At 53.9% G+C, this 23,430-nt stretch overlaps 1 protein-coding gene across 1 annotated transcript in view; it reads right to left on the bottom strand.

The window, feature by feature from the left end:
- Window positions 1–2,105: 2,105 nt before the first annotated feature.
- LOC121275206 (suppressor of tumorigenicity 14 protein homolog) overlaps window positions 2,106–23,430 on the bottom strand; it is a gene marked incomplete at its 3' end in the record, with an annotated part of 67,534 nt that continues 46,209 nt past the window's right edge. Inside the window, exons 8-13 of the mRNA XM_041182631.1 lie at window positions 22,622–22,761; window positions 21,637–21,734; window positions 14,778–14,887; window positions 13,651–13,781; window positions 6,309–6,413; window positions 2,106–2,263 (exon numbers count right to left, since the gene is read on the bottom strand). Coding sequence (XP_041038565.1) covers window positions 2,106–2,263; window positions 6,309–6,413; window positions 13,651–13,781; window positions 14,778–14,887; window positions 21,637–21,734; window positions 22,622–22,761 — 742 coding nt within the window. The remainder of the gene's footprint in view (window positions 2,264–6,308; window positions 6,414–13,650; window positions 13,782–14,777; window positions 14,888–21,636; window positions 21,735–22,621; window positions 22,762–23,430) is intronic.

Genomic DNA, 23,430 nt, shown 5'->3' with positions numbered 1-23,430 from the left:
CTCTGAAGCGTCGAGGTTACGCCCGGTTCTGCTGATGGTAACCTTGTCTGGAGGTGCCTTTCATCGCTCAGTGATCTGGGAGATTCTCATTCTTGGCTGTCGATCTGATTTGGGATCTGGTCCTCGATGTAAGAGGACTGTACAGTGGTTGGGAAGCGGGACTGGATCTGATTTATCCTTGGTTACCTGTCGCCGCTGTGCCCTTGTGTGTGACGCCTCCATTGCACCTTGGTTCTGAACAAATCCTTGTCACCTCGGCTGGTGTTCACGAACCTCCTGTGGGATCCTGGTCGTGAACTTATTGTCCCCACTGTAAACTTGGCAACTCTGTGTCTGCACCGTTAGCTTGCACGTTGGACATCTGCTCTGGGAGTTTGAACAGTTGCTCTCTGGTTTCTGAGAGTGTTGAATGGGTAAGAGGAGGTCAGTTGGTGCAGACTGGTCTATCAGACATGAGCTCTGCTGGTGATGGAATAGTTGCATTAAAGGTGTCGCTCTCAGGTGTAACATTACAGGGAGTGGACCTTGCTCGGTCTGTCTACATTTGAGAACGAGGGATTTCACCATGTGAATCATTCATACAGCCAGGCCGTTGAATCTAGGGTAGTGAGGAGAAGAAGCAGTGTGATCGCTATTCCACTTCCCACACACATCCTGAGATGGCTGGCCAATTAATTGTGGACTGTTATTCGTAATGATCTCTCTAGACGCACCAAACAAACTGAGTGTATGTGACAGTTGTGCTCGATGTGTTGTGTGACTGTCGAATAACGGGGTACTTGGTAAGGACGAAGTCAGTGCCAAGGGCGTGAAAGGGAGCGGATGTGATTTTGGACTCAGGATGGGCAGGAACGACATGTGGAATCAGTGGTTCTTTGTGCTGACTTGGCCCATGCACTTGACATGCCTCCCACTTCTTGACGATGACTTCAATCTCAGTGCTCATTCCCGGCCAACAGACTGTCTCTCTTGCGGTTCATCTCACAGAATCACGGAATTTAAACAGCACAGAAGGAGGCCATTCAGCCCATTGTGTCTGCACCGGCTCTCCAAATGAGCATTATGACCTAGTGTCATTGCCCTGCCTTTTCCCTGTACCCCTGCACGTTGTTTCTATACAAATAATCATCCACTGCCCTCTCGAATGTCTCGATGGAACCTGCCTCCTCCACACTTCCAGGCCGTGTATTCCAGACCCCAACCACTCGCTGTGTGAAAAAGTTTCTCACCTCGCATTTGCTCCTTTTGCAAATCACTTTAAATCTGTGCTCTCTCGTTCTCGATCCTTTTCTGAGCGGGAACAGCTTCTCCCTATCTACTCTGTCCAGCCCCCCTCATGATTTTGAGCATCTCTATCAAGTCTCCTCTCAGCCTTCTTCTCTCCAAGGAGAACAGTCCCAACCTCTCCAATCTATCCTCATAGCTGAAGTTTCTCATCCCTGGGACCATTCTTGTAAACCTCTTCTGTGCTCTTTCCAATGTGTTCACATCCTTCCTATAATGTGGCACCCAGAACTGTACACAATACTCCAGCTGAGGTCTAATGAGTGTCTTATATAAATTCAGCATAACCTCCCTGCTCTTGTACTCTGTGCCCCTATTAATAAAGCCCAGGATACTATTCCCTCCTTTCACCCCCCACACCCTCATACCCCATCCCCCATACCCCCTCTGCTCCCTCATCCCCCCATTCACCCTCCACACCCTCATTCCTCCTCCACACCCTCATCCCCCAATACGTTCCCAGACCCTCAACACCCAAACCCCATTCCCCCTCCACACCCTCATCACCCCCATTCACCCTCATCACCCTCATTCCCCCTCCACACCCCCATTCCCCCTCCACAACCTCATTCCCCCTCCACAACCTCATTCCCCCTCCACACCCCCATTCCCCCTCCACACCCCCATTCCCCCTCCACAACCTCATTCCCCATCCACACCTCCATTCCCCCTCCACACTCCCATTCCCCCTCCACACCCCCATTCCCCCTCCACACCCTCATTCCCCCTCCACACCCTCATTCCCCCTCCACACCCCCATTCCCCCTCCACACCCCCATTCCCCCTCCACACCCCCATTCCACCTCCACACCCTCATTTACCACCCTACGCCGTTCAGCACCCCGCCCCGCTTCACCCCATTCCCCCTTACCGCAGGCTTTCTCATCGCTGTAATCCCCACAGTCGTTGACTCGGTCACACATCCAGAGTTTGGGTTTACACATTCCGTTAGCACAGGTAAACTGATCGGCCTCGCACTCTGTGACAGGGAGAGAGAGAGGGAGAGACGGTGGGGGGAATGGGCAGAGGGGATTGATGCGGTTAGAATGACTTCACAATTCATCTCCCCGATCGTCAGACTCAACACGTTCATCAAACCCCCGCTCGATACACTCACACTCACAGCACTCCCGCTCGATACACTCACAGCACCCCCGCTCGATACACTCACAGCACCCCCGCTCGATACACTCACACTCACAACACCCCCGCTCGATACACTCACACTCACAGCACCCCCGCTCGATACACTCACACTCACAGCACCCCCGCTCGATACATTCACTGCACCCCCGCTCGATACACTCACTGCACCCCCGCTCGATACACTCACAGCACCCCCGCTCGATACACTCACAGCACCCCCGCTCGATACACTCACACTCACAGCACCCCCGCTCGATACACTCACACTCGCAGCACCCCCGCTCGAAACACTCACACTCACAGCACCCCCGCTCGATACACTCACACTCACAGCACCCCCGCTCGATACACTCACACTCACAGCACCCCCGCTCGATACACTCACACTCACAGCACCCCCGCTCGATACACTCACACTCACAGCACCCCCGCTCGATACACTCACACTCACAGCACCCCCGCTCGATACACTCAAACTCACAGCACCCCCGCTCGATACACTCACACTCACAGCACCCCCGCTCGATACACTCACAGCACCCCCGCTCGATACACTCACACTCACAGCACCCCCGCTCGATACACTCACAGCACCCCCGCTCGATACACTCACTGCACCCCCGCTCGATACACTCACACTCACTGCACCCCCGCTCGATACACTCACACTCACAGCACCCCCGCTCGATACACTCACAGCACCCCCGCTCGATACACTCACAGCACCCCCGCTCGATACACTCACACTCACAGCACCCCCGCTCGATACACTCACACTCACAGCACCCCCGCTCGATACACTCACTGCACCCCCGCTCGATACACTCACTGCACCCCCGCTCGATACACTCACTGCACCCCCGCTCGATACACTCACACTCACAGCACCCCCGCTCGATACACTCACAGCACTCCCGCTCGATACACTCACACTCACAGCACCCCCGCTCGATACACTCACAGCACCCCCGCTCGATACACTCACACTCACAGCACCCCCGCTCGATACACTCACACTCACAGCACCCCCGCTCGATACACTCACAGCACCCCCGCTCGATACACTCACACTCACAGCACCCCCGCTCGATACACTCACAGCACCCCCGCTCGAAACACTCACAGCACCCCCGCTCGATACACTCACAGCACCCCCGCTCGATACACTCACAGCACGCCCGCTCGAAACACTCACAGCACTCCCGCTCGATACACTCACAGCACCCCCGCTCGATACACTCACAGCACCCCCGCTCGATACACTCACACTCACAACACCCCCGCTCGATACACTCACACTCACAGCACCCCCGCTCGATACACTCACACTCACAGCACCCCCGCTCGATACACTCACACTCACAACACCCCCGCTCGATACACTCACACTCACTGCACCCCGCTCGATTCACTCACACTCACAGCACCCCCGCTCGATACACTCACACTCACAGCACCCCCGCTCGATACATTCACTGCACCCCGCTCGATACACTCACACTCACAGCACCCCGCTCGATACACTCACACTCACAGCACCCCCCGCTCGATACACTCACAGCACCCCCCGCTCGATACACTCACTGCACCCCCGCTCGATACACTCACACTCACAGCACCCCCGCTCGATACACTCACACTCACTGCACCCCCGCTCGATACACTCACAGCACCCCCCGCTCGATACATCACCACCTCACAGCACCCCCGCTCGATACACTCACACTCACAGCACCCCCGCTCGATACACTCACACTCACAGCACCCCCGCTCGATACACTCACACTCACAGCACCCCCGCTCGATACAACTCACACTCACAGCACCCCCGCTCGATACACCTCACCCCACTCACAGCACCCCCGCTCGATACACTCACACTCACAGCACCCCGCTCGATACACTCACAGCACCCCCGCTCGATACACTCACAGCACCCCCGCTCGATACACTCACACTCGCAGCACCCCCGCTCGATACACTCACACTCACAGCACCCCCGCTCGATACACTCACAGCACCCCCGCTCGATACACTCACACTCACAGCGCCCCCGCTCGATACACTCACACTCACAGCGCCCCCGCTCGATACACTCACACTCACAGCGCCCCCGCTCGATACACTCACACTCACAGCGCCCCCGCTCGATACACTCACACTCACAGCGCCCCCGCTCGATACACTCACACTCACAGCGCCCCCGCTCGATACACTCACACTCCCAGCGCCCCCGCTCGATACACTCACACTCACAGCGCCCCCCGCTCGATACACTCACACTCACAGCGCCCCCGCTCGATACACTCACACTCACAGCGCCCCCGCTCGATACACTCACACTCACAGCACCCCCGCTCGATACACTCACACTCACAGCACCCCCGCTCGATACACTCACACTCACAGCACCCCCGCTCGATACACTCACTGCACCCCCGCTCGATACACTCACTGCACCCCCGCTCGATACACTCACTGCACCCCCGCTCGATACACTCACACTCGCAGCACCCCCGCTCGATACACTCACACTCGCAGCACCCCCGCTCGATACACTCACACTCGCAGCACCCCCGCTCGATACACTCACACTCGCAGCACCCCCGCTCGATACACTCACACTCGCAGCACCCCCGCTCGATACACTCACACTCGCAGCACCCCCGCTCGATACACTCACACTCGCAGCACCCCCGCTCGATACACTCACACTCACAGCACCCCCGCTCGATACACTCACACTCACAGCACCCCCGCTCGATACACTCACACTCACAGCACCCCCGCTCGATACACTCACACTCACAGCACCCCCGCTCGATACACTCACACTCACAGCACCCCCGCTCGATACACTCACACTCACAGCACCCCCGCTCGATACACTCACACTCACAGCACCCCCGCTCGATACACTCACACTCACAGCACCCCCGCTCGATACACTCACGCTCACAGCACCCCCGCTCGATACACTCACGCTCACAGCACCCCCGCTCGATACACTCACGCTCACAGCACCCCCGCTCGATACACCCACGCTCACAGCACCCCCGCTCGATACACCCACGCTCACAGCACCCCCGCTCGATACACCCACACTCACAGCACCCCCGCTCGATACACCCACACTCACAGCACCCCCGCTCGATACACTCACACTCACAGCACCCCCGCTCGATACACTCACACTCACAGCACCCCCGCTCGATACACTCACACTCACAGCACCCTCGCTCGATACACTCACTGCACCCCCGCTCGATACACTCACTGCACCCCCGCTCGATACACTCACTGCACCCCCGCTCGATACACTCACAGCACCCCCGCTCGATACACTCACAGCACCCCCGCTCGATACACTCACAGCACCCCCGCTCGATACACTCACAGCACCCCCGCTCGATACACTCACAGCACCCCCGCTCGATACACTCACAGCACCCCCGCTCGATACACTCACACTCACAGCACCCCCGCTCGATACACTCACACTCACAGCACCCCCGCTCGATACACTCACAGCACCCCCGCTCGATACACTCACACTCACAGCACCCCCGCTCGATACACTCACACTCACAGCACCCCCGCTCGATACACTCACAGCACCCCCGCTCGATACACTCACACTCACAGCACCCCCGCTCGATACACTCACACTCACAGCACCCCCGCTCGATACACTCACAGCACCCCCGCTCGATACACTCACACTCACAGCACCCCCGCTCGATACACTCACACAACAAACACACACTCACAACACCACACTTGATACATCCCACCCCATTAAGCTGAACCCACTGTCAGTCACTCTCTCTCCTGCCAGATATAGAAATGTGTTTGTATGTAAGTTTTATGTGACTCACCACACTGCAGTTCATCGCTCAGGTCCCCACAGTCATTCCAACCATCACACCGAAGACTGGAGCTGATACACAATCCAGATTTACAGGCAAATTCTCCTGGACAGGCTGTGTACACACAGAACAGATCGATCACAGATAGCAACATGTACTAGAGAGACCGAGATCAACACAGAGAACATGGACCACGCAGGGGACACGGAGAGTGACACGGACAACACAGGGAACACGGAGAGTGACACGGTCAATGCAGGGAACATGGACAACACAGGGAACACCGGGAACACAGTGACAGGGAAAACACAGGGAACATGGGCAGTGACACGGACAACACAGGGAACACAGAGAGTGACACCAACAACACAGGGAACACAGAGAGTGACACGGACAACACAGGGAACACAGAGTGACAGGGAAAACACAGGGAACACGGAGAGTGACACGGACAACACAGGGAACACAGTGTGACACAGACAATACAGGGAACACGGAGAGTGACACGGACAACACAGGGAACACGGAGAGTGACACGGACAACACAGGGAACACGGAGAGTGACACGGACAACACAGGGAACACAGTGTGACAGGGAACACGGAGAGTGACACAGACAACACAGAGAACACGGAGAGTGACACCGACAACACAGGGAACACAGAGAGTGACACCGACAACACAGGGAACACGGAGAGTGACACGGACAACACAGGGAACACGGAGAGTGACACGGACAACACAGGGAACACGGACAACACAGGGAACACGGACAACACAGGGAACACGGACAACACAGGGAACACGGACAACACAGCGAACACGGACAACACAGCGAACACGGAGAGTGACACCGACAACACAGGGAACACGGAGAGTGACACCGACAACACAGGGAACACAGAGTGACAGGGAAAACACAGGGAACACGGAGAGTGACACGGACAACACAGGGAACACAGTGTGACACAGACAATACAGGGAACACGGAGAGTGACACGGTCAATGCAGGGAACATGGACAACACAGGGAACACCGGGAACACAGTGACAGGGAAAACACAGGGAACATGGGCAGTGACACGGACAACACAGGGAACACAGAGAGTGACACCAACAACACAGGGAACACAGAGAGTGACACGGACAACACAGGGAACACAGAGTGACAGGGAAAACACAGGGAACACGGAGAGTGACACGGACAACACAGGGAACACAGTGTGACACAGACAATACAGGGAACACGGAGAGTGACACGGACAACACAGGGAACACGGAGAGTGACACGGACAACACAGGGAACACAGTGTGACAGGGAACACGGAGAGTGACACAGACAACACAGAGAACACGGAGAGTGACACCGACAACACAGGGAACACAGAGAGTGACACCGACAACACAGGGAACACGGAGAGTGACACGGACAACACAGGGAACACGGAGAGTGACACGGACAACACAGGGAACACGGACAACACAGGGAACACGGACAACACAGGGAACACGGACAACACAGGGAACACGGACAACACAGCGAACACGGACAACACAGCGAACACGGACAACACAGCGAACACGGAGAGTGACACCGACAACACAGGGAACACGGAGAGTGACACCGACAACACAGGGAACACAGAGTGACAGGGAAAACACAGGGAACACGGAGAGTGACACGGACAACACAGGGAACACAGTGTGACACAGACAATACAGGGAACACGGAGAGTGACACGGACAACACAGGGAACACGGAGAGTGACACGGACAACACAGGGAACACAGTGTGACAGGGAACACGGAGAGTGACACAGACAACACAGAGAACACGGAGAGTGACACCGACAACACAGGGAACACAGAGAGTGACACCGACAACACAGGGAACACGGAGAGTGACACGGACAACACAGGGAACACGGAGAGTGACACGGACAACACAGGGAACACGGACAACACAGGGAACACGGACAACACAGGGAACACGGACAACACAGGGAACACGGACAACACAGCGAACACGGACAACACAGCGAACACGGAGAGTGACACCGACAACACAGGGAACACGGAGAGTGACACCGACAACACAGGGAACACAGAGTGACAGGGAAAACACAGGGAACACAGAGTGACAGGGAAAACACAGGGAACACGGAGAGTGACACGGACAACACAGGGAACACAGTGTGACACAGACAACACAGGGAACACGGAGAGTGACACGGACAACACAGGGAACAGGGAGAGTGACACGGACAACACAGGGAACACGGAGAGTGACACTGACAACACAGGGAACACGGAGAGTGACACGGACAACACAGGGAACACGGAGAGTGACATGGACAATGCAGGGAACACGGAGAGTGACATGGACAACACAGGGAACACGGACGACACAGGGAACACGGACGACACAGGGAACACGGAGAGTGACATGGACAACAGGTTCAATGAAGAGTACAGGAGGGTATTCCCAGAGAAGCACCAGGCATATCTAAAACTGTCAACCTGGTGAAGCTATAACACAGGACTACTTGCGTGCCAAACAGCATAAGCAGCAAATGATAGACAGAGCTAAGCGATCCCACAACCAACAGATCATGTCTGAAGTCTGCAGTCCTGCCACATCCAGTTGTGAATGGTGTTGGACAATTAAACAATTCACTGGGGGAGGAGGCTCCACAAATATCCCCATCCTCAATGATGGGAGAGCCCAGCACATCAGTGCAAGAGATAAGACTGAAGCATTTACTACAATCTTCAGCCAGAAGTGCCGAGTGGATGATCCATCTCAGCCTCCTCCGGAGGACCCCAGCATCACAGATGCCAGTTTCAGCCAATTCAGTTCACTCCACGTGATATCAAGAAACAGCTGAAGGCACTGGATACTGCAAAGGCTCTGGGCCCTGGCAATATTCCAGCAATAGTACTGAAGACTTGTGCTCCAGAACTTGCTGTGCCCCTAGCCAAGCTGTTCCAGTACAGCTACAACATTGGCATCTACCCGGCTATGTGGAAAATTGCCCAGGTATGTCCTGAACACCAAAAGCAGGACAGATCCAACCCAGTCAATTACTGCCCCATCAGTCTACTCTCCATCATCAGAAAAGTAATGGAAGGGATCATCAACAGTGCTATCAAGTGGCACTTGCTTAGCAATAACCTGCTCACTGATGCCCAATTTGGTCCTGCCAGGGTCACTCAGCTCCTGACCTCATTACAGCCTTGGTTCAAACATGGACAAAAGAGCTGAACTCCTGAGGTGAGGTGAGAGTGACTGCCCTTGACATCGAGGCAGCATTTGACCGAGTGTGGTATCAAGGAGCCCCAGCAAAACTGGAGTCAGTGGGAATCAGGGGGAAAACTCTCCACTGGTTGGAGTCATACCCAGCACAAAGGAAGATGGTTGTGGTTGTTGGAGGTCAGTCATCTCAGCTCCAGGACATCACTGCAGGAGTTACTCAGGGTAGTGTCCTCGGCCCAACCATCTTCAGCTGCTTCATCAATGACCTTCCTTCCATCATAAGGTCAGAAGTGGGGATGTTCACTGATGATTGCACAATGTTCAGCACCATTCACGACTCCTCAGATACTGAAGCAGCCCATGTCCAAATGCAGCAAGACCTGGACAATATCCAGCCTTGGGCTGACAAGTGGCAAATAACATTCACACCACACAAGTGTCAGGTAATGACCATCTCCAACAAGAGAGAATCTAACCATCACCCCTTGACATTCAATGACATTACCATCACTGAATCCCCCACTATCAACATCCTGGGGGTTACCATTGACCAGAAACTGAACTGGACCAGCCATATAAATCCTGCGGCTACAAGAGCAGGTCAGAGGCTGGGAATCCTGCGGTGAGTAACTCACCTCCTGACTCCCCAAAGACAGTCCACCATTTACAAGGCACAAGTCAGGAGTGGGATGGAATACTCCCCACTTGCCTGGATGAGTGCAGCTCCCACAACACTCAAGAAGTTCCCCTCCAAGTCACTCACCATCCTGACTTGGAAATATATCAGCCGTTCCTTCACTGTCGCTGGGTCAAAATCCTGGAACTCCCTCCCTAACAGCGCTGTGGGTGTACCTACACCACACGGACAAAATCCTGGAACTCCCTCCCTAACAGCGCTGTGGGTGTACCTACACCACAGGGACAAAATCCTGGAACTCCCTCCCTAACAGCGCTGTGGGTGTACCTACACCACAGGGGACAAAATCCTGGAACTCCCTCCCTAACAGCGCTGTGGGTGTACCTACACCACACGGACAAAATCCTGGAACTCCCTCCCTAACAGCGCTGTGGGTGTACCTACACCACACGGGGACAAAATCCTAGAACTCCCTCCCTAACAGCGCTGTGGGTGTACCTGCACCAAACGGGGACAAAATCCTGGAACTCCCTCCCTAACAGCACTGTGGGTGTACCTGCACCAAACGGGGACAAAATCCTGGAACTCCCTCCCTAACAGCACTGTGGGTGTACCTGCACCAAACGGGGACAAAATCCTGGAACTCCCTCCCTAACAGCGCTGTGGGTGTACCTACACCACAGGGGACAAAATCCTGGAACTCCCTCCCTAACAGCGCTGTGGGTGTACCTACACCACAGGGACAAAATCCTGGAACTCCCTCCCTAACAGCACTGTGGGTGTACCTACACCACACGGACAAAATCCTGGAACTCCCTAACAGCACTGTGGGTGTACCTACACCACACGGGCAAAATCCTGGAACTCCCTCCCTAACAGCACTGTGGGTGTACCTACACCACACGGACAAAATCCTGGAACTCCCTCCCTAACAGCGCTGTGGGTGTACCTACACCACATGGACAAAATCCTGGAACTCCCTCCCTAACAGCGCTGTGGGTGTACCTACACCACATGGACAAAATCCTGGAACTCCCTCCCTAACAGCACTGTGGGTGTACCTACACCACACAGACAAAATCCTGGAACTCCCTCCCTAACAGCGCTGTGGGTGTACCTACACCACACGGTGACAAAATCCTGGAACTCCCTCCCTAACAGCGCTGTGGGTGTACCTACACCACAGGGGACAAAATCCTGGAACTCCCTCCCTAACAGCACTGTGGGTGTACCTACACCACAGGGGACAAAATCCTGGAACTCCCTCCCTAACAGCGCTGTGGGTGTACCTACACCACACGGGACAAAATCCTGGAACTCCCTCCCTAACAGCGCTGTGGGTGTACCTACACCACACGGGACAAAATCCTGGAACTCCCTCCCTAACAGCGCTGTGGGTGTACCTACACCACACGGACAAAATCCTGGAACTCCCTCCCTAACAGCGCTGTGGGTGTACCTACACCACAGGGACAAAATCCTGGAACTCCCTCCCTAACAGCGCTGTGGGTGTACCTACACCACAGGGGACAAAATCCTGGAACTCACTCCCTAACAGCGCTGTGGGTGTACCTACACCACAGGGACAAAATCCTGGAACTCCCTCCCTAACAGCGCTGTGGGTGTACCTGCACCACACGGGGACAAAATCCTGGAACTCCCTCCCTAACAGCGCTGTGGGTGTACCTACACCACAGGGGACTGCAGCGGCTCAAGAAGGCAGCTCACCCACCACCTTCTCAAGGGGCAATTAGGGATGGGCAATAAATGCTGGGCCCAGCCAGCGAAGCCGACACCCTGAGAAAATACACATTTTTAAAAGGATGGGCACAGATTGCCAGGGAATCTCACAGAGCGAGTGAGGGTTATACAGAGGTAATTAACAGGCAGGGGTAACTCACAGTTATACAGAGGTGATTAACAGGCAGGGGTAACTCACAGTTATACAGAGGTGATTAACAGGCAGGGGTAACTCACAGTTATACAGAGGCGATTAACAGGCAGTGGTAACTCACAGTTATACAGAGGTGATTAACAGACAGGGGTAACTCACAGTTATACAGAGGTGATTAACAGGCAGGGGTAACTCACAGTTATACAGAGGTGATTAACAGGCAGGGGTAACTCACAGTTATACAGAGGTGATTAACAGGCAGGAGTAACTCACAGTTATACAGAGGTGATTAACAGGCAGGGGTAACTGACTGTTATACAGAGGTGATTAACAGACAGGGGTAACTGACTGTTATACAGAGGTGATTAACAGGCAGGGGTAACTCACGGTTATACAGAGGTGATTAACAGGCAGTGGTAACTCACAGTTATACAGAGGTGATTAACAGGCAGGGGTAACTCACAGTTATACAGAGGTGATTAACAGGCAGGGGTAACTCACAGTTATACAGTGGTGATTAACAGGCAGGGGTAACTCACAGTTATACAGAGGTGATTAACAGGCAGTGGTAACTCACAGTTATACAGAGGTGATTAACAGGCAGGGGTAACTGACTGTTATACAGAGGTGATTAACAGACAGGGGTAACTGACTGTTATACAGAGGTGATTAACAGGCAGGGGTAACTCACGGTTATACAGAGGTGATTAACAGGCAGGGGTAACTCACGGTTATACAGAGGTGATTAACAGGCAGGGGTAACTCACGGTTATACAGAGGTGATTAACAGACAGGGGTAACTCACAGTTATACAGAGGTGATTAACAGGCAGGGGTAACTCACGGTTATACAGAGGTGATTAACAGACAGGGGTAACTGACTGTTATACAGAGGTGATTAACAGGCAGTGGTAACTCACAGTTATACAGAGGTGATTAACAGGCAGGGGTAACTCACAGTTATACAGAGGTGATTAACAGGCAGGGGTAACTCACAGTTATACAGAGGTGATTAACAGGCAGGGGTAACTCACGGTTATACAGAGGTGATTAACAGACAGGGGTAACTGACTGTTATACAGAGGTGATTAACAGGCAGTGGTAACTCACAGTTATACAGAGGTGATTAACAGGCAGGGGTAACTCACAGTTATACAGAGGTGATTAACAGGCAGGGGTAACTCACAGTTATACAGTGGTGATTAACAGACAGGGGTAACTGATTGTTATACAGAGGTGATTAACAGGCAGGGGTAACTCACGGTTATACAGAGGTGATTAACAGGCAGGGGTAACTCACGGTTATACAGAGGTGATTAACAGGCAGGGGTAACTCACGGTTATACAGAGGTGATTAACAGGCAGGGGTAACTGACTGTTATACAGAGGTGATTAACAGGCAGGGGTAACTCACGGTTATACAGAGGTGATTAACAGGCAGGGGTAACTCACGGTTATACAGAGGTGATTAACAGGCAGGGGTAACTGACTGTTATACAGAGGTGATTAACAGGCAGGGGTAACTCACGGTTATACAGAGGTGATTAACAGGCAGGGGTAACTCACGGTTGCTCGGGTCATAAGCCTGGTAAAATCCGGTAAATCCTTTGTCAGTGTGGGACTCATCGGAGTGGAACCGGACATCAACCTCAGATCTCTCAATCCGCAGAGTGATTAAAGAGTGGTCACCGCAGTACCTGTTAGAGAGGGGTCGACCAGAGGATCAGAGGTCAACCAGAGGGTCAGGGGTCAGTGAAAGAGAGAGAGAGAGAGAGAGAGCACGGGGTCCGGTGTCAGTGAGTGCGAGCAGGGTAAAGGTTCCACGAGAGCGAGGGGAGTGGGGTGAGGGGTCAGTGAGAGGGAGAGAGAGTGGGGTCAGCGAGAGTGAGAGGGAGTGGGCTCTGGGGTCAGCGAGAGGGAGAGTGAGCGGGGTCAAGGGTCAGCGAGAGTGGGGGAAAGGTAGTCAGGGATAGGCTCAATGGGAGAGTTAGGATCAGCGAGATGAAAATCGTGGCAGGTATCAGCAAGAGGGAGATAGGAGGTCAGGGGTCAGCGAGAGGGAGCGAGTGGGGCCAGGGGTCAGTGACAGGGAACGAGTGGGGCCAGGGGTCAGCGACAGGGAACGAGTAGGGCTAGGGGTCAGCGACAGGGAACGAGTGGGGCTAGGGGTCAGCGACAGGGAACGAGTGGGGCTAGGGGGTCAGCGACAGGGAACGAGTGGGGCTAGGGGGTCAGCGACAGGGAACGAGTGGGGCTAGGGGTCAGTGACAGGGAACGAGTGGGGCTAGGGGTCAGCGACAGGGAACGAGTGGGGCCAGGGGTCAGCGACAGGGAACGAGTGGGGCCAGGGGTCAGCGACAGGGAACGAGTGGGGCTAGGGGTCAGCGACAGGGAACGAGTGGGGATAGGGGGTCAGCGACAGGGAACGAGTAGGGCTAGGGGTCAGCGACAGGGAACGAGTAGGGCTAGGGGTCAGCGACAGGGAACGAGTGGGGCTAGGGGTCAGCGACAGGGAACAAGTGGGGCTAGGGGTCAGCGACAGGGAACGAGTGGGGCTAGGGGGTCAGCGACAGGGAACGAGTGGGGCTAGGGGTCAGCGACAGGGAACGAGTGGGGCCAGGAAAGGTCAGCGAGAGGGAGTGAGTTATAGATACTGTGAGTATTTAATGGGTGAAGATGAAATTGGAGTGTACCTCTCCCCATCAACCTCCAGATAATCTTTGATACAATCACCATGTCGAACTCCCGGCTCCTCCATACGAATCATCTCAAACCTCAACCTGATCTTCAACTGTGATGGAACCTGGTCAGAGAGACCGAGAGACAGAGAACAGACACAGAGATTAACCAGCACCGAAACTGCCCATTCCGCCCATCTGCTCCATGCTGGTGTTCCTGCTCCACACCAGCCACCTCCTACCCTCACTGTCCATCTCATCCCAACCCCATATCCTTCTATTCCTTTCTCTCCCTCATGTATTTAAGGGGGAAGCTGGATAAACACATCGACACTATTCACCTCGACCACTCCCTGTGGGAGCGAGTCCCACATTCTCCCCACTCTCTGGGTAAAGAGGTTTCTCCTGAATTCCCCATTGGGTTTATTAGAGATGATCTTATATTGAAGATCTCTAGTTTTTGGTCTCCCTCCCAGTGTAGTCTAACCAAGGGATATGGAGACCGGAACTGTGCACAGTGCTCCCAGTGTGGTCTAACCAAGGGATATGGAGACCGGAACTGTGCACAGTGCTCCCAGTGTGGTCTAACCAAGGGATATGGAGACCGGAACTGTGCACAGTGCTCCCAGTGTGGTCTAACCAAGTGATATGGAGACCGGAACTGTGCACAGTGCTCCCAGTGTGGTGTAACCAAGGGATATGGAGACCGGAACTGTGCACAGTGTTCCCAGTTTGGTCGAACCAAGGGATATGGAGACCGGAACTGTGCACAGTGCTCCCAGTGTGGTCTAACCAAGGGATATGGAGACCGGAACTGTGCACAGTGCTCCCAGTGTGGTCTAACCAAGGGATATGGAGACCGGAACTGTGCACAGTGCTCCCAGTGTGGTCTAACCAAGGGATATGGAGACCGGAACTGTGCACAGTGCTCCCAGTGTTGTCTAACCAAGGGATATGGAGACCGGAACTGTGCACAGTGCTCCCAGTGTGGTCTAACCAAGGGATATGGAGACCGGAACTGTGCACAGTGCTCCCAGTGTGGTCTAACCAAGTGATATGGAGACTGGAACTGTGCACAGTGCTCCCAGTGTGGTCTAACCAAGGGATATGGAGACCAGAACTGTGCACAGTGTTCCCAGTGTGGTCTAACCAAGGGATACGGAGACCCGAACTCTGCACAGTGCTCCCAGTGTGGTCTAACCAAGGGATATGGAGCCCAAAACTGTGCACAGTGCTCCCAGTGTGGTGTAAACAAGGGATATGGAGACCGGAACTGTGCACAGTGCTCCCAGTGTGGTGTAACCAAGGGATATGGAGACCGGAACTGTGCACAGTGCTCCCAGTGTGGTGTAACCAAGGGATATGGAGACCGGAACTGTGCACAGTGCTCCCAGTGTGGTCTAACCAAGGGATATGGAGACCGGAACTGTGCACAGTGCTCCCAGTGCGGTCTAACCAAGGGATATGGAGACCGGAACTGTGCACAGTGCTCCCAGTGTGGTCTAACTAAGGGATATGGAGACCGGAACTGTGCACAGTGCTCCCAGTGTGGTCTAACCAAGGGATAGGGAGACTGGAACTGTGCACAGTGCTCCCAGTGTGGTCTAACCAAGGGATAAGGAGACTGGAACTGTGCACAGTGCTCCCAGTGTGGTGTAACCAAGGGATAGGGAGACTGGAACTGTGCACAGTGCTCCCAGTGTGGTGTAACCAAGGGATATGGAGACTGGAACTGTGCACAGTGCTCCCAGTGTGGTCTAACCAAGGGATATGGAGACCGGAACTGTGCACAGTGTTCCTAGTGTGGTCTAACCAAGGGATACGGAGACCCGAACTCTGCACAGTGCTCCCAGTGTGGTCTAACCAAGGGATATGGAGCCCAAAACTGTGCACAGTGTTCCCAGTGTGGTCTAACCAAGGGATATGGAGACCAGAACTGTGCACAGGGCTCCCAGTGTGGTGTAAACAAGGGATATGGAGACCGGAACTGTGCACAGTGCTCCCAGTGTGGTGTAACCAAGGGATATGGAGACCGGAACTGTGCACAGTGCTCCCAGTGTGGTCTAGCCAAGGGATATGGAGACCGGAACTGTGCACAGTGCTCCCAGTGTGGTCTAACCAAGGGATATGGAGACCGGAACTGTGCACAGTGCTCCCAGTGTGGTCTAACCAAGGGATATGGAGACCGGAACAGTGCACAGTGCTCCCAGTGTGGTCTAACCAAGTGATATGGAGACCGGAACTGTGCACAGTGCTCCCAGTGTGGTCTAACCAAGGGATATGGAGACTGGAACTGTGCACAGTGCTCCCAGTGTGGTCTAACCAAGGGATATGGAGACTGGAACTGTGCACAGTGCTCCCAGTGTGGTCTAACCAAGGGATATGGAGACTGGAACTGTGCACAGTGCTCCCAGTGTGGTCAGAGCACATTTCTGTACACGGATTAAACAGAACATCTCTACGTGTCATTTCTATCCCTCTGGATAAGTGACCTAATTCTCTTTCTTTATTTATGATATTATTAACTTGTGTTGCTACTCGGAGTAAATTTCCCCACTGTTCCCCAGAATCCTCTGCTCCACCATCCCATTGAGATCCTTATTATCCGGTGGGAGGGGGGGGGTGAGACTGCCTTAACGTTCCTGTCGAAATGCAGCAACTGACGGTGATCGATATCGGGTTTGATTCGTCAACGACACGGCCTTTCCTGTAAACGCCTCGGTACCTCGCTCCCCGCTTCGGTACCTCTCTCCCCCCTTCGGTACCTCTCTCTCTCCCCCCCTCTGTACCTCGCTCTCTCCACCCTCTGTACCTCGCTCTCTCCACCCTCTGTACCTCGCTCTCCCCCCCTCTGTACCTCGCTCTCCCCCCCTCTGTACCTCGCTCTCTCCACCCTCTGTACCTCGCTCTCTCCACCCTCTGTACCTCGCTCTCCCCCCTCTGTACCTCGCTCTCTCCCCCCCTCTGTACCTCGCTCTCTCCCCCTCTGTACCTCGCGCTCTCCCCCCTCTTTACCTCGCGCTCTCCCCCCTCTCTACCTCGCTCTCCCCCCTCTGTACCTCGCTCTCTCCCCCCCTCTGTACCTCGCTCTCTCCCCCTCTGTACCTCGCGCTCTCCCCCCTCTTTACCTCGCGCTCTCCCCCCTCTGTACCTCGCTCTCTCCCCCCCTCTGTACCTCACTCTCTCCCCCCCTCTGTACCTCGCTCTCTCTCCCCACTCTGTACCTCGCTCTCTCCCCCTCTGTACCTCGCTCTCTCTCTCCCCCTCTGTACCTCGCGCTCTCCCCCCCTCTGTACCTCGCTCTCTCCCCCCTCTGTACCTCGCGCTCTCCCCCTCTGTACCTTGCGCTCTCCCCCCTCTGTACCTCACGCTCTCCCCCTCTGTACCTCGCGCTCTCCCCCCTCTGTACCTCGTTCTCTCTCCCCCTCTGTACCTCGCTCTCTCCCCCTCTGTACCTCGCGCTCTCCCCCTCTGTACCTCGCTCTCTCTCTCCCCCTCTGTACCTCGCGCTCTCCCCCCTCTGTACCTCGCGCTCTCCCCCTCTGTACCTCGCTCTCTCCCCCTCTGTACCTCGCGCTCTCCCCCCTCTGTACCTCGCTCTCCCCCTCTGTACCTCGCTCTCTCCCCCTCTGTACCTCGCTCTCTCCCCCTCTGTACCTCGCTCTCCCCCCTCTGTACCTCGCGCTCTCCCCCCTCTGTACCTCGCGCTCTCCCCCCTCTGTACCTCGCGCTCTCCCCCCTCTGTACCTCGCGCTCTCCCCCCTCTGTACCTCGCGCTCTCCCCCCTCTGTACCTCGCGCTCTCCCCCCTCTGTACCTCGCGCTCTCCCCCCTCTGTACCTCGCGCTCTCCCCCCTCTGTACCTCGCGCTCTCCCCCCTCTGTACCTCGCGCTCTCCCCCCTCTGTACTAACCACAGACACCGTCGCGCTCAGTGCAGTTGGGGAGGGAGTGGTTTCTGTTTTACTGGCCCCAGTGCTGCTCTCTGTCTAACCTCCCACCATTTCTCCATCCGTCCCCCGGACCGTCTGGCCTGTTCCATCACGAGCGTTGCTTCCCCATTCAGTGCCCCGTCTCCGGAATCCACCCCCTCCTGATCTTAGTCAGGATCCCACGCACCGCGCTGAGTCCGCTCACCGTGCCTCTCTCACGCTTTCCTCCTGAACGACAGCGAGTCAGCCGCTCGTTCCGTGACTTCACCCAGGGACACACACCAACCAGGAGCAGGAGGAGGCCATTCAGCCCCTTCATCCTGCTCCACCATTCAACAGGACCAAGGCTGACCTGACAGAGGCCTCAACTTCACTTTCCACTGACCCCCCCCTCCTCCTCCTCCTCCTCCTCCTCCTCCTCCCCCGCCCCCCGCTAACCTTTGACCCCCTTGTGCGTCCAGAATCTGACCACCTCTGCCTCAAAAATATTCCAGGACCCAGCTCCCGGGGGGAAGAGACTTCCACAGACTCTCAGCCCTCAGAGGGAAAAATCCTCCTCATCTCCACTTTAAATAGGAGGAGACCCTTATTTTCAAACTGTGTCCCCTCGTTCTGGTCCGTCCCACAAGGGGAAACATCCGCTCAGCACCCACCCTGTCAAGTCCCCTCAGGGTCTTTATATACTTCACTAAGATCACCCCTCGTTCTTCTAAACTCCAGCGAGTACGGGCCCAACCTGTCCAACCTTTCCCCGTAAGACAACAGACACCCCCCCCTCATCCCAGAAATCCATCGAGTGAGCCTTCTCTGAACAGCTTCTAACACATCTACTGCCTTTTTTAAACAAGGAGACCACAACTGGTGCACCGCTGTCCAGATGTGGTCTCACCAACCGTAGCTAAACATCCCGACTTTTATATTCCACCCCCCCTCGCAACAAAGGCCAACATTCCACTTGCCGTCCTGATCACTCGCTGGTCCGACACACTAACTCTTCCTTACTCGTGTACCAGGACGCCCAGGTCCCTCTGTGCCCCAGAGTCCTGCAGCCTCTCTCCGTTTAGATCATTTGCTGATTTTCTATTCTTCCTGCCCAAGTGGACGAGTTCACGTTTTCCCACGTTATGCTCCATCTGCCAAATTTTTGCCCAGTTACTTAATCTCTCTACGTCCCTTTGCAGACTCCTCATGTCCTCTTCACAACTCACTTTCCTGCCTATCTTTGTGTCATTAACAGACTCAGCAAAAATACATTTGGTCCCTTCATCTAAGTCACTGAGATAAAATGTAAGTAGCTGAGGCCCCAGTACTGATCTCTCTGGCGCCCCATTCGTCACATCTTGCCAACCTGAAAAAGGCCCATTTTTCCTTACTCCCTGTTTTCTGTTAGCTAACCAACCCCCTAGATGTCTGAAGGTGAGTCATACGGACCCGAAACGTTAGCTCTGTTTCTCTCTCCGCAGACGCTGTCAGGCGTGCTGTGCTTTCCCAGCATTTTCTGTTTTTGTTCCAGGTTTTCACTTCCACGATGTCTTGCTTTTACCCAATCCTCTATCCGTGCTAATGGGTTCCCCCCTCCAAACCTGAGCTCTTATTTTGTGTAGTGACCTTTGACATGGCACCTTGCCAAGTGTCTTCTGGAAATCTAACTACAGCACATCCACAGGTTCCCCTTGATCCATGCCGCTTGTTGCTTCCATAAAGAACACCAATCAATTAGTCAACTGTGATTTCCCTTTCACAAAACCATGGTGACTCTGCCTGATTACATTGGGATTTTCTAAGTGCCGCGCTCTAACCTCCTTAATAATAGACTCCAGCATTTTCCCTATTGCAGGTGTTAATCTAACTCGTCTGTAGTTTCCTGCTTTCTGTCTCCCTCCTTTCTTGAATAGAGGAGTCACATTCCCTATTTTCCAATCTGATGGGGCCTCTCCAGAATCGAGGGAATTTTTGAAAATTAAAACCAATGCATCCACGATCTCAGCAGCCTCTCCTTTTCAGACCCGAGGATGAAGTCCATCAGCACCCGGGGACTTGTCAGCTTTTAGTTCTAATCATTTTCTCAGTCCCCCTTCTCCTGGGGATCGGAATTGTTTTAAGTTCCTCCTTCTCTCCCACCTCCTGATTCACAATTATTTCTGTGGTGTTATTTGTATCCTCTACAGTGACGATGCAAAATATCTGTTCAGTTCATCCACCATTTCCTTATTTTCTGTTATTAATTCCCCAGTCTCGCTCTCTACAGGACCAATGCTCACTTTACTCACTCTTTTCCTTTTTAAATACCTGCAGAATCTCTTACTATCTGTTTCTAGCTGTTTCTCTCACACTCTAACTTCTCCTCCCTTATTATTTACTTAGTCATTCTTCGCTGTTCTATATATCCTGTCCAATCTTCTGATCTGCAGAATTATATGCCATTTCTTTCAATTTGATACTATCTTAGCCACATATAGCATGTCCTTCCCCTAGAGTCTTTCTTTCTCACTGGAATGTACCTTTTCTGAGTATTCTGAAATATCTCCTTAAATTTCTGCCAATGTATCTCTACTGACCCATCCCTTAACCTAATTTCCCAGTTCACTTTAGCTAGCTCTGTCTTCATGCCCTCATGATTACCCCTATTTCAGTTTAATTTTTAATTTTACTTTTTAACATTAGTTTTAGATCCACTCCTCTCTCCCTCAAACTGAATGTGAAAATCAATCATATTATGATATGAGGTCATTAATTAATTCTGCCTCATGCACATTACCAGATCAAGTATAGCCTGCTCTCTGGTTGGCATTAAAATGTGCTGCTCTAAGAAATTGTCTCGAAAACACGCTATGAACTCATCATCCAGGCTACCTTTGCCAATCTGATTTGTCCAATCCATATGTAGATTAAAATCACCCAAGAATATTGCTGTACTCTTCTCACAAAATCACTCAAGCCTTACCTTGATCGTCCAGGTGCAGTCTATGTTCGGGGGGTAGAAGGTCGGATAGTATGGAGTGCTGATATTCCCAGCTAATTTCGTCAAAGTGCCTCCACATTCTGAAAGAGGAAATATTTCACATATTGACCGAACTTTAGCAGGAAAAACACTTACAAAACAAAGAATTAAAGGAACAGGAGGAGGCCCATTCAGCCCCCTCGAGCCTGTTACACAGGAACAGGAGGAGGCCCATTCAGCCCCCTCGAGCCTGTTACACAGGAACAGGAGGAGGCCCATTCAGCCCCCTCGAGCCTGTTCCTCCATTCTATGAGATCATGGCTGCTCTCTGTTCTCACTCCACATACCCACCTTTACCCATATCCCTTAATATCCCCTTTGGATAACAAAAATCTCTCAATCTCAGATTTAAAATTAACAATAGATCAATTTCCATTTGGGGAAAAGAATTGAAACTTCTCCCCGTCCGTGTGTGTCGAAATCTTTCCTAATTTCACTCCTGAAAGATCGGCCTCTCACTTTTAGGCTCTTCCCCCCTCGTCAATGTAAGATTAACCCCCACCCATGGGTGCTGCTCAGTGTGGGGTACTCACCGTCCATCTGTGGGTGCTGGTCTGTGTCGGGGTTTCACCTCATCCCTGGGTGCAGCTCCATTTAGGGAACTTGCTCCCCACCCGTGGGTGCAACTCCAGTGGGTGTCTCACTCCCCCCACCCATGGGTGCTGCTCCAGTGGGTGTCTCACTCCCCCCACCCATGGGTGCTGCTCCAGTTGGTGTCTCACCCCCGCCCCACCCATGGGTGCTGCTCCAGTTGTTGTCTCCCCCCGCCCCACCCATGGGTGCTGCTCCAGTTGGTGTCTCCCCCCGCCCCACCCATGGGTGCTGCTCCAGTTGGTGTCTCACCCCCCCCACCCATGGGTGCTGCTCTGTGGGCGGGGCCCACAGCCGGTTGACTGAGCTCTCTTGAAGGTTGAGCTCACAAACTCACCTTTCAGTTTCTCTCGCTGGCTGAAATTGGCTGAGAATCCTTTGAAGCTCTCGTTCTCATCACTCAGGAGAGTGACAAGCATCACATTGCCAGACGATATCACAGAGAGGTGGTTAGTGGAGGGTCGCTTCCCACACTTCCTGTGAGGAAAGGGAGAGAGAGTATGAGAGAGAGTCCGGGACAGAGAGGGAGAACGTCGGAGAGAGAGAGGGAGAGAGAGTAAGAGGGAGAGTGAGAGGAGCGATTGAGGGTCACTCACTCGGAGAGAGGAGGGTGAGGAGCGAGTGATGTTCGCTCACTCGGAGAGAGGAGCGTGAGGAGCGAGTGAGGTTCGCTCACTCGGAGAGGGGAGGGTGAGGAGTGGGTGAGGTTCACTCACTCGGAGAGAGGAGGGTGAGGAGCGGGTGAGGTTCACTCACTCGGAGAGAGGAGGGTGAGGAGTGGGTGAGGTTCACTCACTCGGAGAGAGGAGGGTGAGGAGCGAGTGAGGTTCACTCACTCGGAGAGAGGAGGGTGAGGAGTGGGTGAGGTTCACTCACTCATATTTCTAATGATAAGAGACAAAGAGAGTGACAGTAAGATGGACACAGAGACACACAGAGAGACACACAGGGAGAGACACAGGGAGAGACACAGGGAGAGACACAGTAAGAGAGACACAGTAAGAGAGACACAGAGAGAGACAGTAAGAGACACAGAGTGACGCACAGAGAGACAGTAAGAGAGACACAAAGAGAGACACAAAGAGACACAGAGAGACATAGAGAGACAGAGACACACAGAGACACACAGAGAGAGACAGTAAGAGA

Source organism: Carcharodon carcharias, unplaced genomic scaffold (assembly GCF_017639515.1).
Source record: "Carcharodon carcharias isolate sCarCar2 unplaced genomic scaffold, sCarCar2.pri scaffold_850_ctg1, whole genome shotgun sequence".
NCBI classification, from domain to species: Eukaryota; Metazoa; Chordata; class Chondrichthyes; order Lamniformes; family Lamnidae; genus Carcharodon; species Carcharodon carcharias.
Note: the sequence above shows the minus strand (reverse complement) of the source record. Positions and strands in the feature narration are given on the sequence as shown.